The sequence below is a fragment of the Quercus robur genome, chromosome 3 (assembly GCF_932294415.1).
Source record: "Quercus robur chromosome 3, dhQueRobu3.1, whole genome shotgun sequence".
In the NCBI taxonomy this organism is placed as follows: domain Eukaryota; kingdom Viridiplantae; phylum Streptophyta; class Magnoliopsida; order Fagales; family Fagaceae; genus Quercus; species Quercus robur.
This window is the reverse complement of record NC_065536.1, coordinates 24,192,024-24,209,651: the sequence shown is the minus strand read 5'-3', so window position 1 is coordinate 24,209,651 and position 17,628 is coordinate 24,192,024. Positions and strand designations below refer to the sequence as shown.

Genomic DNA, 17,628 nt, shown 5'->3' with positions numbered 1-17,628 from the left:
GAAAAAACCCGTGTTGGGTTCGTGTTGTGTTCGCAGGTTGGGTCAAACATTGACACCCCTATATATTAGTTATAAATTTTGCCCCCCCTAAGGTCAAATCCTGGCTCCGCCACTGGTAGCAGTAGTACTCTCACATGGAAAAAAAATAAATTAAAAGGATTCTTATACTACGGCCTCCAATCCAACTTTTTATAGGAGTATTATTAATTTAATGTGCTATCTTTAAGCGTAAAAAGAAGTACAATTCTAATTTTGTTATTCATTTTTTTTTAAGTACAATTTTTAAACTAACCTCATTGATTTAAACTCTAGTAAAAGAATGATATTGACTTTTTAAATAAAGTAAATGATAAATTAGAAAATTTACTTAATTTAACTTTTTTTTTTTTTTGAGAACCATTTAATTTAACTCTTATTCTCAAAATCTCATAATGTACATATATTTAGGAATTTCTGTCATAATTGGAGTGCTGGTGCTTGGTGCCTATATAGACTTTCTGCTTGCCATTATTCCCTATTTCGTGGAAGGTGTCATGTCATGGCTATAGTTACGTGCATATCTCTCAAAATTCTTGCCCATGTTTAGGGAAAGTGGATAAAACGTGGTGTGGATCTCGGCCTTATGTGTCCCTAGGATCGTGCCTTTCCAATTTGAGGATAGTCGCCCTTGTTTACCTCGTTCATAAATAACATCAGATTAACAAGTTGGGAAAAAAAAAATTAATGCATAGAATTAATTAATTAAATGCAACTACTCATTAACACATGATAATCAATTTATACTTTGAAATAAATTCAAAAGTTTAATAATGTGGAAGGCTAAATTAAGATAATCTTTCAAGGAATGCACTACTTGGTAAAAGTTTAGACACACCATAGTTAAAGTTCCTGCTTATATATAATTCGGACATGAGCTTATATAGTGTTTGGATACCGCTTATTGCTGAAAACTGAAAACACTGTAGTGAAATAATTTTTAAATGTGTGAATAGTGCCGTGGGACCTAATTTTAAAGTTAAATTTGCTTTTTTCCGTACTTACGGGTCCTGTGAACAGTGCACATAACCCAGCCAAAAAATGCAATCACGTTGCTATCCCAACTTACGCATAATATATAATTCTATTGTGAACGTTATTGCGACAATGACTACATAACTCATTTTTATATAATTTCATAATTCTAATATAATCTACCAGAGGTCTTATAATTTCACATGCATGAAATTTTTGTATTTATATAGGTTTTAGTTGCAATTTGTATTCTGTTACATTTAGAGAATAGAAACTTATTGAGGGCTTGAATTAAAATGATTAAAAAATTAATAATTTTAGGGTTTAAATTGAAACCACTTCAAATTATTGGAGAATTATGTGATTTATCCAAGTCTTTAAGTAGGTTAATCATTTGACACAATGAGAGTAGCAAAATAGCCAAATGCCATTTGGTACAACCAGAGCAGGGACGGCTCAAGGCCTAGGGGCCTAAGGCCCCCTATGCCCCAGTTTTATAAAATTGACTCTAAGGCCCCCGAAATGTAAAACAATATCAGGGATCATAGGATGACATTTTTTTTTTTTTTAAGAAAGAAAGAGTGAGTCTTGCATTCTTTCCCCTCCAAGAATGCTTTGAAAATATTGGCTCAATAAAAATCCATCAGTAAAAACCCCAAAATTGTTTTATAAAAGAAAATTGCTATGAGCGTGTTGATTAAATGGATGAGATAAGAAATGTTAATAGAACCTAAATACAAAAACTTAATTGGTTATTTTGTATCTCTAAAACCAAGAAAATCATTATTTTTTAAAAACATATATAATATAGAGTTCAATAAAAAATTATTTTATTGATATTTAAATATTAAATAAATCCTCTTCAAATTATATAGTATATGAATATGAATATATGATAGAACTTTGTTAGGTAGGTGGGTAAGCTACCGTGATAGGTTTGATAAGTGGTTTGTAGGCTTGGGACACGTTCTCAGCAAAATTATGTATAAGGCCTTCATACAAGTCAATGAGGGAGAGATGGGAAAGGTGAGAAAGAAAGACATAATAAATATATACAAACAATATTTAACCCCTTCAAACACGTTTCTAACAAGACTTCATTCAGTGTGTATGATGCTGATGCTGATGCTGATGTTGAGAATATACAAGTCAAATCTTGATTTTGTCCACCATTCTTGTTCTTAAGGCACAAAATTGTAGTTTCAAGAAGCAGCAAAGCAGAAATATAGGGATAAACCCGGACAGCCCATGAATGAGATTTGAGGAAAATTGTTTGCATGGGATTAAGTTCCATATGTTCCATTCACAAATGCAAAGCAAGTATACAAATCTTACCAAATTACAAATTAGTTACAAAGGAAATTTATCCATAACTAAAAGTTAGCTCTATAGTAACATCTAACCTAGAAGTTCCTAACAATGATCAATACGCTAAAGATCAAAGTGAATCTGGAAAAAGAAAACAAAAAATTAATAAAGAGTTTATCTACTCCGTGCTAGAAGATGGCGGAACCCATATCAGAAACAAAAACAGGGGTACCCACAAGATGTATCTCCAGCTTCTTCACAGCTACTAACAGCCAATATGGCGAAAATTTCAAAGGAAATGTAGCCATTTTCTTTTTCTTATTTTCCTTTCTTTTCTTAATGTTACCTCTTTGGTTAAAGAATGACCAGGTTGACTACAAAGTAGGTGCAACCTGGCAGCAGGAACTGAGAATTTACAAAGTAAAAAAAAAAAAAAAAAAAACCTTCCAGATGGAGTTTGGTCTCAAATTCTCATGAGACCAAATAATGAATCATCTAGGATGATTGTGAATCTCTTCATTAAGCAGCTGAGTCACTAAGCCTAGATCCGCTGTTGGCCTATTGTCACTTAAAATGCTATACAGTGAGTTCAATTCTTCTGGGTTTGCCTTCTTGAATAGGCCCCTCAGTATTCTATCAACTCCAATGGGCAAAAGCGGATTTCCGGGGCCCCCTGGATCATTTCTTTCCTCACTGTCTTTGAATTGAGAAGTTTGTGGAATCTGTACTTGAGGTCGGGAGTAGGGCCGTGAGTCCCAGTACTCAGTGCAAACTCGATTCCTATCCATTGCCTCTATGGCCTGTATAAAAATAGCAACAATAAGGTTAACTTCTCTCTCTCTTTTTTTTCGAAATCTCATATAATCATTTGTCTCATAAACTGTGAAAACTGTCAAAAGCATGAGGAAAAAAATAGTATATATAGTACAAAGTAGTATAAAAATTTAGATAGTGAATGGTAAAATTTAAATTTTGACCAAATTGCACTAGGCTGGGGATTGCCACATTATAGGGTAAATCTTTCATTTTCACCCCGAACAATTTAAAAAACAGAGTCATGGTGGGACACTCAGAGAGTCTAAAAAATCAATCTGATGTTGTCCGCACCAATTTTCAAAGAAACAAAAAGTAACAATTAGTAGGGAGCTGAACACACAAACCACTTTATTTTCATTGAGATTAGCTTCACAGGAAGGATTAATGTCTTTCATCCCTCAAAGAATTTTGTAAACAGAAACAACCAGAAGTAGACATTCAGAGCAACTCTTGAAAGTAAATAATAAAAGCTGATGTTTTGCAATATATTTTTTGGGTAAAAAAAAGGTGAACAAATCCTAGGAATAAAAACAAACCACTGCAATTTCATTGACAAAGGACTTTCTATTGGTGCAGATGATGACATGCCAAATCATGTTAAGAGAGGGTTATACCATTTCCATACCACCTCAAACTTTAATTTTAGGTCTGAACTGACAAAATGAAAACTTATGCAATTAAAAGATGACACAGTATTCAGATAAATTATCAGACGGGGAGGTGGGGAGGAGAGAGAGGGAGTTTTCAAAGAGCATAGTTTTACACGACTTATGCATAACAAAAGCAAAAGCAAAAGCAACCACTCATTTTAGACCTAGGTATATATAAATTGGTACTTTGGTAGTGTGTCTCCTCAAAGCTTGTCTATATTTTGTGTTTTCCAAGCTTACTCATCATCTATATATACACACATGTATGCAAAAGATCCCAGAGCCCAAAAGCAAGAAACTAGAAATACATTTGAGTGGGAACATAGAGAAAGTACATTATAAGCATTTTATCAAGGAAATCACCCATGTCACATTGCAAACAGGCACTGTACTATAGTGGAAGTCAAGAAATCAGTCAACTGGTATATTACCTGCACGATTGCAGGTGAAGAGAACCCGAACATTTCAAAGCCATCAAGACTGCCAGGAGGCTGTAAAGGAGGAAGGTTTGCTTTTCCCAGTTTATGTTGCCTTGTGATCTCTTGATTCACTCTATCTCTCACCATTTCCCAGCATCTAGCAGCGGAGACATGAATGAACACCTCACTTGGGCATTGCTCCAAAGAAACCTAAAAAATTGGAGTATGGATTAAGTATCAGCACTTTTTCTGATCAAAATTGCAATATTCAAATATCTTCTCATTTTTTCCCACTATTTTGTGATAAATAATTTCCAAATTTACCCAAATGTTAAATCCAATTATTCTTTTTTATTTATATAAGTAAGAAAAATCTGTATATAAAAACCTACTTTATGCAAAGGTGCATAAAATAATCAGAAAATACAAATAGAGAGAGGAAAAGAAAAAAACAAAAAAGAAAACTTAACTACAAGAATGAAGAGAACAATTAAATCCAATTATTCTAGGGGGTTGCTATTACATAAGACTTCCGACCTATGAAGCACAAACACAGATATGGGCATGGGTACAGGTACAGGTACAGGAATGAAATAGCGACAAGGCAATTTTAAAAAATTTAAGACACAGGTAAAGCAGGAATACGCATATTAATTAATTTTAAAATTTTTGAATATTGTTTGGCATTTATTTTTTTTCATATAATGTTAAACATATATAAATTTAAGAGTAATAAAGGATATTAAAGTGACTTCATTACTAACATATGGTGTTTAGAAATTAGAATACAAACCAAATAATAAGATCTAAAATAGTAAATAAAAGATAACTAAATAAGTGTTTAAGATTAAAACTAAAAAGAAATAATAGATAAGTGTCCCAGCTGTGTCCTGAAATTTTTCAAAAAAAAAAAAGGGACACATCTAGGACACAGGTGCAAAAGTGTCTTAGGCATGTCCCATGTCCGATACAGTACGACACCTCAAATAAAGTGTCCGTGCTCTCTAGCTTTTGACAAAAACAACTTCCCCTAAGGCTCCATTCTGAAGCTCTAAATATTTTGAAAAAAAATCTTATAAATATCAGCATCTTATACAAGTGGAATAATGGCTTCTAAGTGTAAGTCTCCATGCTACTTTATAACCGTCAGATTGCTCAAAATATCAGTACAATACTACAGTTCACCAAAGATGTTAATGCCCTTTCCTGTGCTACTCTTTTGCCTACCAGAAAGAGCTCAGTTTCATTTATTCCCACAAACTCCAAATGTTTTTCATATAAACCTCAGTTCTCTAATCCTACAATTTCATAAAAGAAGTCCTATATTAAAGCAGAACTGTTCACTAACAAACTCTACATCTATTTGGGAAGCACTTGAGGATTTTTTTATTATTTGAAAAACAGGCATTGAAAATGCAAGGTAATACTAAGTGTTGACATACTAAAGTCTGATCTAGCACCAGAGTGAAAGGGTAGTCATTAACTGATTATTACATCTAACATTAAGGAGTCCTTGACCATGCTTCTGACAGTAATCAGGACAAAATCAAGCTTAACAAATAACAACCATATCATCTTCTTTTCTTGTATAAACTATCACATCTTGTGAAATCTTAGCAAGGAAAAAACTCTGTAGCATCTCAAAGCCTTTTGATGTTCAATAGACTTTTGGAAACTCAATAATATAAAGATTAACAAGCTACAAGCAAATAAAATATTGAGAGAGCCTTTTCTGAATAAATATGATGCAAGATCAAGTCTAAACCAGCAAGAATATATAATAGCAATTGCAGGCAAGTACATACCATGAACAGAGGTCCATCGCGTCCTGCATCAAGAATTTCTGAGACATAGTAACACATATTTGTCGGATCTAATGCATTTATGTACCTAACCCGGCTCCTAAATCCTGCATCAAGCAGAATAAATATGCATAAGTTCATGCTCCCTTTTTGTATATTAATTCATACATCAGCTAGTTTCTTTTTATCTCAGTGGACAAAATGCATTAAACATACCTTTGGGAAAAATGGCCTGGCTGTTGCACCACGACTTTCCAGAAAGCACAAATCCAAATTCCAGAGGTTCTACATTGCAGTTTATCCTCCGCACTACCTTGGCAATGCGAGGACCCTTTTGGCGGAAATATCTGTCCAAATTGTTTGAGGTGCAAGATGGGTTTCCAGTAATAGTTCTTACATTATCTACTAAATTTGAGGTTGCATTTATTCCCACCTTTTCACTTATATTATCTACTGAATTTGAGGTTGCATTTATTTCCATCTTATCATGCGTATCCTTATTGTTAGGCGATCCTCCACCAGATGGTTGTGGATTCTGTGGGTAACTCCCAGAATTTACCATATCATGTTCACTGGTCTCTCTAGTAGTAGAGGAATCTTGAGATTGTCCTCCTACTTCTACACTAGTAGAAGCTACAAGGTACGACATGTTTGATGGATTTGACCCTAGAAGAGGTCCAAAACTTCCATTATCTCCATCTTTCATGTGCATAGAATGAGATGAACAATTATTTCTTTCTGCATCAATTAATGAACTGACATCCTTTTCACCAATCACTGCAGCATCGGTATTAGGGGTAGCCAGGATTGAATCTTTATTAGAATTACACAGGCTTGGTTTATCATCTGAACCTGCCAGCCTCTCAGAAAGTCCTAAATTATTCTCTGAAGAAGTTTCCTGTTCTTTTTTTGAAACAAGCTTCTTGGGTTCATCACATTCATCATCACTTAGAAGAATAACATTATCATGTTTCAAGACTGAGGGTTTCTTCACTCGAGATTCCTCTGCAGCTGAAGTTGCAGCATATGATGTGTCTTCTTGAGACAACTGGCAAACAGGATTTTTTAATTTGGGAGCCAAAAGGCCCAAAACAACAAATTGTTCTTTCTTGAATTGAGAGTTACGGTTCACTGTCTCAATCTTATGTGAAGAACTGGGAAATTTCAATGATACCTTTCTGTCCTTCAAACGTGATTCAACTTCTGCACTCTTTTTAAGTTGAGAAATTTCATCCATGATCCCAGTTGAGTTCTTCAGGTCTTTACCAACTGGCAGCATATTCTCCCGGGACACATAAGAACTCAGGGCAAGTCCAAGATCAAGTCTTGCCCATCTGTATATAGCACTTAATTTTCCTTCCAATGCCTCAACAAGGATATTTAATTCATCGATGCCATAGCGAAAAAGAAAATATTTATTACCCCAAGCACATTCACAGAACTGCTTTGCATGATTTAAACATGCATATTTATCTGGGGAACAACGACAAACTGCTGCAGACAGGTGCAAATCAAAAAGGCATACACTGCATTCTCTCTCACAGGTGGCATCAAAATTGCTCTCCATCTTTATTGTCTTTGAAGAACTGCAAAGAAATTCTCTCCTCACTCGTTCCATCTCAACACGTGCCTAGGAAAGCGAAATTATAAAGTCAAACAGGAAAGTTGAACACAAGTGTTGCTCATATCTGCTGGTGAACTGTATATTTTATTGCTAACATTATGATGAGATGTTTGCAAACTTTTTATTGAAATTTAGACTTAGTATTCATACTCTATTAAAAATCTAAAGATTATTTTTTAATGACACGGAAAAAATGGTAATTAACGATCCAAAAGATTACAAACAATTAATAAAAAATTCTGTAAAACTACAACCTTGAATTTCTCCCTACAGCATTTAGATTCCCATACTAGGATCCAGCATTAAATTTACCAAATAACATGTAGCCATTGATTTCCACACAGAACCAATAAAGTCTCTGTTTTCATCCAAAAATAATCAACTAATTTTCTTTCTTTTTCTTCTTATCAGGTGGACCAACCATTTCAGTTCCACATAATGGAATTATCCCTCCATCCAAATCCATGTTCTGAAATGAACAATGAAATCAAATTGCAGGCTCAAACCATAATATAGGCCCTCCAAAATAATAAATCCAAAACCAATTGCAAAAATGATATGCCATGATTCTATCATTCTCCTGGTGCTAAGATTTTTACTTGTGCCATTAAATTTTTTATTGATAAGTTACAAACGCACCCAATGGGTTTTGAACCGATGACCCTCACTCTCCACCCATTCTTGTCAGATGAGAATGCCCATTTGAACCGCTCAATGGGATTATCCCTATAGGGTTTTTTTTTTTTTTTTTTTTTTTTTTTTTCCAATAAGCCCTTAAAAATATCTTAATTTTTCTATTTCAATCACTGTCCAATTAAGTCAAACAAAATTTTGGATTCCTGATCAACTCGGGCTATAATTTTTTTAGAAGTCTTTTCCAATATGTAACCATCCCAAATCCCCCAAAAAATAAATAAAATAAAGAAGAAACAATTACTAAGAGAGGTTGAGTTTTACCTTGAGTGCTTTAGATAAGATCCCATCCTTTCCACAGACATCTCTCCATCTCAAGTTATCCAAGGTATTTTTCTTGAGTAGATTTAGTTCCCAATGAGCTCTCACTGCTTCCCTTGCAGCCCCAAGTAACAATTTATCATGCGAAATGGAAGTCTTTCGTCCCTGCTCACGGTATAGCTCTACAGCAACCTGCCCGTGGGGCAGCCAATCAACCGGAGCTACATTAACTGCCTCTGCACAGTTGAAGCCACAGTTGAACCCTGAATGATATGCTCGAGGGAAGGTCAGAACAAACTCCCCAGGATTCTGTACACACCTATAGACAGGGACCCCCTCAGATTTCAGTATGGATGGGGAAAGCTGTGTGACCTGCATGAGAAAATCATATGTTCAGTGCATAGAGAATGAAATATAGGTCAATAAACACTATGGTCGAGGAATAAAAATCTAAATTTCCTTCCCCTCCCTCCTCAAGTAAGTAACAAGAAAAGGAGGCATGGTTTTCCAAGAAAATATTTCATTATTCTGGTCAAAGAATCAAAATAGCCTTACTATCAAACTCATACTACATTAGTCAATCTACAAATCTACGTAAAAATATGAAAAAATTCTAAAATTATTTCTCTGCCCCTTTTCATGGCTACCTAACAAATGCTGCACGTTTCACCCATCTCTTTCTCAACAAACAGTCACTAACTTTATTAAAACAAAAAGAATTGTGTGCCATTCACAAACTTACAGATGTGGGATCCCCACAAAGAACATAGAAAGGGAAAATGGTCGCAACCTAATAAAAATATATTTTAAGACTTTAGGATAATTGTATATAATTTCCAAATATATTAATCCAGATTCATTCCTAAAGATGAAAATAAAATATGCCTGAACAGAAAAGAACACAATCTTAGTGAAGTTTATTGATAAACCTCATGTCCCATGAATAACAATCCATTAAATTTGGTGAACGGACATGTAACCAAACATCCAAGAGCTAGTGGGAGCAGCACACAAGTAGTGATTTGGCACTGACCCTTTACAATTAAATATATGCAAAATGTATCAGTTATGGAAGTAGCAATGGAATCTTAGGAGAGGAAGCTTGCCTCGACAGCTCAACCAAACCCACCCTACCCCCTCCTCCAAATGGAGAGAAATTTTAGAACATCTTTTTTTTTATTATAAAATAAAAGAACCCTACAATTAGAGGCTGATCATGCTGGCACAGACAAGAAATCACAGTAATTAACTTATTTCTATGTTGATACAACTTCAATTTGAAAAGACAACAGGAGATGAAACCTTCATTAAATTATTAAAAAAGATAAGAAACTTTAAGAACAAATGACAACAAGACTTTAATAATTTAAACAAACATTACCCAACATTTCCCAAAAAAAATGAGCATTTCAGTCTGTACAATTAGTTTTTATTAACTAAAAATAATAATTTGAGAGGAAAAGGTAAGATGAATTATTGTTCTCAATGGTCCTTCATTGTTAGTAAGAGACCATTAGGCTCGTTATCTAGGAACATGTTCAGAATAACATAAAGGCAGGAACATAGGAGTTTGTTGCTAGGCATTTGAACCTCCTCAAACAATCCTTTTTCAAGAACCAAAAAGAACAGTACCAGATAACAGATGACAGGACGAACATATTTCCTTAGAGACATATATTCAAAAAGGTAGATAAAAACAAATGAAATATTCATAAGGAATTACAAGCAAATAAGTCCAAATAACAGATCCCAAGAAGAACATATTGCCTTGAAATGTAATATATACAGACAAGCTGACAAAACAATTGAAAAAAAAATAAAAATAAAAATAAAAGGAATTACAAGCACGTGTCCAAACAACAACTGAACAAGGAACCCCAAGCCTGATTCCAAACATGAAACAACCATATAACACAATGCAGTAACTTTTACTCACAAGCTTATGAAGCAAGTCTGGTTGTTCGTCAAAAAGGTCAGGCAAATGCTTTCTCATAGCCTCCTCCAATTGACAGGCATCCCTACCAGGGACACCATACCAAATTTTCGGGGCACCCCAGTGCATGTAATTCAACGAGTACAAGTGGTGATCTTCGACATGCTGTTTTTAGAAGTATAAACAAAAAAGAAAGATTTAGTATCATTGACATCTAAAATGAAGACATGAGTTAAGCTGCATAGAAACAATTGTCATCTTTTGGTTCCACTTCAAAATATATGCAAGAGTTAAGATGTAAATTTTAATTTTATGGTGCTAATTTTAAAAGTTGAAGTGAAAGGGTCATGATTCTCAACCCAAAAAAAAAGTGAAAGAGTCATGACTCCAAAACGTAGTAGTTTGAATACTCGCTTACTCTAGTAATTACCTAACAAAATAAATATATGCCTTGAGATAGATTTAAGTTTATAACATGAAGTATGAACACACAAAATCTGCAAAGTATATACGGCGGATTCAAGGTTGAATTATCTTCCACCATTTATTGAAAATAAAAAATAAAATACAAAGAAAGATAAAGATTAAATAGGAAACAGAGAGTCCCAAGCTAAAGCAAAAAGACTAAAGAGGGAAAAAACAGAAGGTAAAACTAATATCCTAAATACTCTATTCCTCATTTTCCTTTTTCTTGGATAAGTTCCATAGCTCTGTACTATTTCTTTTCCAAAATCCTCTCATGTTTCAATCATTTTACAATTTAGTTTGGGTGTTCAAAATGTAATTCTTCACATCTTTGCCGGATTTATAGAACCATGCAAATCCATTCATGCCATCCATATGCATGAGAACAAGCATCTGGCATATACAAACACATTCTTACACAAACATAAAGGTTATACACAAGTGATGGCATTCAATTTTCAGAGATTATAAGCTGATGCAGCAGGAAATTAGATATTTACTTACCCAACAAAAGGAGGAAAAGCACATCCCTACATATAACCATGGCACCAGAACACCAGATATATCACTGCTTTCATAAGATAGTACAGATCCAGGAAGCCTAGGAAAGTTATTCAAGTTCCAGCCCGATTTTATATACATTTCATCTGAAGCAAAACCAACTTGACTGGACATTTTGGGAAACCCACTGCCAAATAGCCCGGTTTCCAAATCAGCCCCATACAGCACCTAGAAGAATCATAACATTGCAGTTAAGGCTACGTATGCACAGGGTGACACATGCCACATGCACAGACAATTGAAGAGAGAGAGAGGTGAAATATGGTGAAGAAATAAATGGAATAATGAAATGCTAACATCAGATCATAAACTAAAATCATACCTCAATTTCTTCAGTAGGTTTCTCAACCATTCGCCAATATTCACCCTCAATATTCTCAATGGATGGCTCCCACTGCTGTTCAAGCATAGCAATATTAGCCCCCATATCAGTAACAGTTTCAGTCTTGCTAAAGTATTGGGCCTTGAAGTCCTCTGCATATTTCCTAAAAGATTCCAGAGTAAACTCTGGACCAGGTTCAAACCCAAACGTTTCAGCCTCTAAAATTCCAGCATCACAAGGTTCTCCACTACCAGTCACACAATCTACCGCCATCCGTGAGCATCTTCTCCTTTTCCTCTTCATATTATTATGACCCTTGAACACCTTTTTCATTGACACTCGATTTTGAAGTTTGTCAACCCTCTGGACACGTGTAGCAAATTTAGCACCCTCCCATATATTTTTCTCCCTAAGAGGACAGGGAGGTTTCCAGGAAGAGGGAGGTACAATGCGACAGATTCCATATGGTTCAGCTCTAAGACGTATGCTTGCTATATAGTTCAAAGTATCTTCGAACTCCTGAAAAAAGGCCATTTATTAATTCAAAGATCTTATTTCTCCAAAATAAATAACTTCAAAATTGACCGGTAATAGTAACAATGATAGAAAATAAATTTTGAAATTCTGACAACTCAAATTCTACTGCTAAAGTTAAAGACCTTTTCAGTTGGGTAGAAGATGGGAGCATTCTCAAGGTCTGGCCTGGAAGCATCTTCTGGATGCCATCTTGCAGCAACCTGTTACAATACCACAACTATCAATGAAAAAATATCAAAACATTAAAATTTTATGTCAGGAACACATCAGATTCAGCTCCTCTGTCACCATTGCAATCATCCGCCTGTCAACAATCACAAGTGGCCAACTCAAGGCATGATGCAGTCTTTTTGTCATGTTGATACAAAACCAGGAGCACTTCCAGAAATCACTTCCTAGGCACTGTAGTGCACTATCACTGCTATGTGTTTCTAATTGGTACAACATATTTTTTTCATTTTATTTTTTCCCCCTCTTCATTAGGTTGTAATGCCATTAATGTCCAATACATAAAAATAGTATGTGTATGGACGAAACATTCAATTGGGCCACGTAAGGGAAAAGGCCGATGACATCTAAAGCATACAAATTTAGAAGACAACCTTTTGGCAGTTACTACACTCTGGACATCCACGGATAACCCCCTTGGGAAGGCGAGGCCTCGAAGAAAAATTCTGCAACAACAAATGGCACTTAAGTCATTATTTACAAGTATAGCTCTCTCAAGAGAAAACGGAATGATCAATAAGATCAAGTAATCAGAGGGCCACCAAAAACACATAATTATCTATTACAACAAAAGAAAAAACTAACTTGATCAAGCCGCTCAGCATCAGACTCATCCCCTGAACTGTTCTCATATCGTCCATAGTTTATCAAAGGTTTACGCCGGAGGCACCTTTTAGTCTTTGCAGTATCACTGTTGTCAACCTCAGTTTCCATCTTAACAGGCTTTGACTCAGAATCATTTGTTGAAGCCGAGCTACTAATTGTGTTTCCCTTGTTAGGTTCCTCACTATCTTGTACCTTCTTCAAGGTAAAAGAAGTAAATGACTCAAAACCTGGTGGAACTGATGGAAAGTCATCATTCTCATCTTTAATGCAAGCTCTCATAAACTCTGTTCCCATCAGGACCAGGAAACAAAGACAATAGATATTATCGTTTCCAACTTGTTCGCTTTATGCAGAAAGGAATCGATCTAATTCACAGGTCCAATACGACAATTGTCTATCTTCAGTTTATCATCCTCCTCAAATGACTAAAGTTATTCTGCAAAGCAAAAAAAAGAATAAATTGATATTAATTAACACATTTACATGCAGAGAGAAAACAAAAGGTGCATAGAGTGCAAAGTCATCAGATCAGAAAGTTCAAATCCATAAAGCTACTCCAGCTTCATTATCTACAATCAGCATGATGTATTAGAATACATATTGCTAGCACAGCATCTCTATGATACCCAAAACACAGGCATTCGTATGCGAGTGTGTGCGAGAGAGGGAGACAGAGAGAGCCCATGTCATAAAAGATTCACAAACTTCATGTTTTGGGCTAATCAACACTGTTGCAATTATATCACAAGGAAAAACAATTTCATTTCCCTATACACCATCAAATGGCAATATAAATTATACTACCTGCACTATCATCAATCCATAAACATTTCTTAAATGAGAAACCTAAACACCAAAAAAAAAAAAAATCCATCAGGCCAAACACCTGAACAGTTTTAATGGCTTTTCCATTCTCACTTTCTTTACATTTTTTTTTTTTTTTTTTTGTAATTTATTAAGATCTAAAACATTTTTTGAATGGGTTTAGCTATTGAATCCAACATTCATCACCCACATTGTGAATCTGTGTGTGTTTATAATTTTAATAACACAATTAAGTAATTAATATTCAAGGATCATGAAATCCTGGAAAAATTTTGTCATTACAAATCATACATGCATCAGATTTATAAGTTGATGACAACAAAACTGAATTAACCAATGATCAAAGAAAAATCCCTGAGAAAAATTAATATAATCGTTGAATTCATTGCAATCAGACAGAAACCCAGAAAAGGACAAGATTACCCCCCAAAAAATTACTATAAATTAAATAAAACCAAAAATACATTAATATTAAGCAAAATTTGTGCTTACATGTTGCTGATCCAAGAGTCTGGAATTCCCATTGAACTACAAGCAGCTCAAACTACAAAAATTTGATTTCAAAAAAAAAGCAAATTACTACCAGAAAAAAAAAAAATTAAAAACAATTTTGAAAACCCTAATTTCAAATTAAAATTTGAAAACAAGTGAATCTGATTCTGCAGATCTAAACCCCAACCCTAACCCTAACACAGATGACTGGAAAAAAAATCTATCAAAACCCAAAAATCAAATTCAAAATTTAAAAATTCAAAAAAAAAAATTTTAAATCAAAGAATTCATTCCTAAAAGGTACACACAAATCGTGAATTGACAAACCAAACCCACCTCTCTCTCTCTCTCTCTCTCTCTATCTATCTCTCAAAATCACAAGAGTTTCACATAGAAACCCTAGAATTCTCCAACACACAGGAAGATTATATAACCAATCCACAACAAAGAAGAGTGGATAAGGGCAAATCTGGAAACAAAAACAAAAACAAAAAAAAATTTTCAACAATTCAAAGATTTTTTCTTATAGTTAAACCCTAACAAAAAAGGAAACACATGATAAAACATGTAACAGATTTTGGGGTTTGGTTCTAATAATTTTCCCTTTTTTTTTTTTTGGGTACAAAAATCTAGAGCTTTACCTTTCTCTTTTATTTGTTTTTATTTGTTCTTTTTTTTTAAATAAAAGGCTGTGCCTATTGCCTAATGTACTAATTTAAATAAACTAAACCTAATAACTTAAAATAAAAAATTTTCTGTTTTTTTTTTTTTTTTTTTTGGGTTTGCTTTGAAAAAGTACCTGGTTTCTGAAACAAGCTCAGACCATAGGTTAAAAAGAATATATTATATGGTTTGAGAAGATTATTGGGTAAGGGTAAAATGGGGAATGTAGGAATTTAAGGAGGTGATTAATTGGGCAAAAGCATGTAATAATTAAAGTTAAATTTAAATAGTAGTTTAAATTCGGTTTTCTTTTTTAAATAAATAAATAAATAAAATATTGGAGGAAGTGAGAAATTGGGGAGAAATTGACGAGAAATTGGAGACGTACCTGAAGAGTGTTGAAGACATTTTTGGTTGGTTTCGGAGTTTGCGCGTAGATATGAAATTGGGAGAAGACTGGTTGAGTCTTGAAGAGGTTTTTGGTTGGTTTTGGTTTGGTTTGTATTTGTATAGAGTTTTGTAGCGAATAGGGGGCTATAATGGTCACAGGACTGTTTCGTTTAGTTTAAGTAAACACCAAATAACTTTTTACATGAGAAGTGTCCTTTCTGACACATGGTACTTGTGGTACTATTCTGAGATGTATCTTAACTTGTATATTCGATTCTCAACCCAACAAAAATCAAAAATATTTGCATGTATAAATTGAGACTATTTTAAGCATGCAATGTAAGACATGTTAGTGATTTATTTGTGTAGATGATATTCCTTCATACCTTTGTTTTGTTCTTTTAGCCGATTATGCCCTAATAATCTATTTTAAGAAATTTTTTAAGAAAAATTGAAAAAACTGTAAAAAAGGTTAGCCAATTTTTTAAATTTTCCATAAAAAAATTCCTAAAATGGTTTACTAACATATTACTCGTAGGTTGCAGTTAACTCAATTGATAAAAATATCTTGTTGACATTGTCATTGATTAAGACATTTAGGGTTTGAACTTTGCTTACATTATAAAACCAGTCAGTGTCTTAGCATGACAATAAAGAGCAATTAATCATGAAACGGACATTATAACTTATAAGTTGAAAATCTATCAATCTAACTTACCGCCTTAATAAATTTAGGCAAAAATTTAGTTCTCAATCTATTTAGAACTATCTACATTCAACCTATTATACGGCGATTCAATAAATCATCAATATCTAATTTTAGTCACATGAGACATGTAACTTGTTTAAATAATATGATATAATATATAAATATTCTTAAATTTCGTTACATAGTAGGTCTAGAGCCAAACTTTGTCTATATATTTAAATATAGATATAATAAAATTTGAATTATAGTGTTTGCTCCATTGTCATTCGCATTAGGTGAAGACTTTCTAGGCCATAATTCATTCAAAGTCTTTTTACATTGGTAAAAAGACTTAGAATGAATTATGGCCTAGAAAGTCTTGGTTTTGGTGGAGGCACCGATCAAAGCTACAGATGCAGGAATCAACAGAATCTTGGTTTTGAGCGATGACAGAAGACTATCTCAGATCTGCAATAACATTAGGAAACCTTCATGGCAGGAGCAAACCTTCACTTTGGACTTGTTCAGACTGCAGCAACAGGGACCAACCACGCACGTTCATTTTGTACCAAAGTTAGTGGTTTTACTTGTGTTTCAGTTAGCTATAAGAGCTACTACGTTTCCTGTCCACTCGTTTAGACTGAACCCCTCATAGGCCTGTAAGCCTTTTTGTAATGACCCTTTTTATCTTAATGCATGTTTTTCTTATTACAAACAAAAAAAAAAATGTAAAAATAGTTTTTTCTCAAAAAAAAAAGAAATGTAAAAATAGTTATATCTAGAATTGGTCTTCCTTTATTATTAGGTTTGAGGGACTTATCAGGAAAAGAAAATTTGAGTATAGAACTCTCATTCAGTGTCTCCTAACTTACTAAAAACATTTCTAAAATTTTGATGAATTATCTCAATCTTCTAATTTAAAATTGGAAATTTTAATTATACTATATAAAGTAGGAAAAATAATATGTTTCGAAAAAAGTATCAATTTGAGTTTTTTTGTTCTTTGTGATAATTGTTAATAAAATCTAAATTTGGCTTTTGATTCAGAATATAAAGTTTTGGGATTCGAACTACAAATATTTAGCATGACAGATAATTTCATTTCAATGATTTTTAGTAAAAAATATGTTAGTCAATGATTTTTTATTTTTTGATAATTTGATAGTTTTTACAATGAGGATATGGGGATTTTTTAAAACATGTGTCTTCGTTGAAAACACCAAAAAGTGACGTTGAACTATAAAGCTCTTAGCATTAATGATTTAAAATTAAAACTCTTAAAAATAAGTTAAATTTTGTTATTTAAAGTAGTAGCTCTAGTGGCCAAATCACTA

General features: G+C 33.7%; 1 protein-coding gene across 4 annotated transcripts; it reads right to left on the bottom strand.

Moving 5' to 3' along the window:
- Window positions 1-2,269: 2,269 nt before the first annotated feature.
- Window positions 2,270-15,721, bottom strand: LOC126717551 (putative lysine-specific demethylase JMJ16). Of its 4 annotated transcripts, none has more exons than XM_050419357.1 (13): window positions 15,605-15,721; window positions 14,554-14,605; window positions 13,216-13,672; window positions 13,005-13,076; window positions 12,525-12,602; window positions 11,866-12,384; window positions 11,487-11,711; window positions 10,521-10,682; window positions 8,588-8,956; window positions 6,223-7,636; window positions 6,010-6,113; window positions 4,217-4,414; window positions 2,270-3,119 (listed from the first exon to the last, which is right to left on the bottom strand). In XM_050419357.1, exons 3-13 carry the CDS (start codon window positions 13,528-13,530, stop codon window positions 2,811-2,813), a joined length of 3,765 nt encoding a protein of 1,254 aa, XP_050275314.1. In that variant the 5' UTR covers window positions 13,531-13,672; window positions 14,554-14,605; window positions 15,605-15,721; the 3' UTR covers window positions 2,270-2,810. The 4 variants fall into 4 exon arrangements, with proteins under 4 accessions (XP_050275314.1, XP_050275315.1, XP_050275316.1 ...); XM_050419358.1 differs by lacking the exon at window positions 15,605-15,721 and adding an exon at window positions 15,195-15,251; XM_050419359.1 differs by lacking the exon at window positions 14,554-14,605 and having other exon boundaries at window positions 15,605-15,623.
- Window positions 15,722-17,628: the final 1,907 nt, after the last annotated feature.

Coding starts and splice junctions, on each gene's coding strand:
- LOC126717551 (XM_050419357.1), bottom strand. CDS start 13,530: ATGGGAACAGAGTTTATGAGAGCTTGCATTAAAGATGAGAATGATGAC. Junction 7,637..8,587: donor TCTTATCTAAAGCACTCAAG/GTAAAACTCAAC, acceptor TCGCTTTCCTAG/GCACGTGTTGAGATGGAACG. Junction 4,415..6,009: donor GCGATGGACCTCTGTTCATG/GTATGTACTTGC, acceptor CCAATTTTTTAG/GTTTCTTTGGAGCAATGCCC.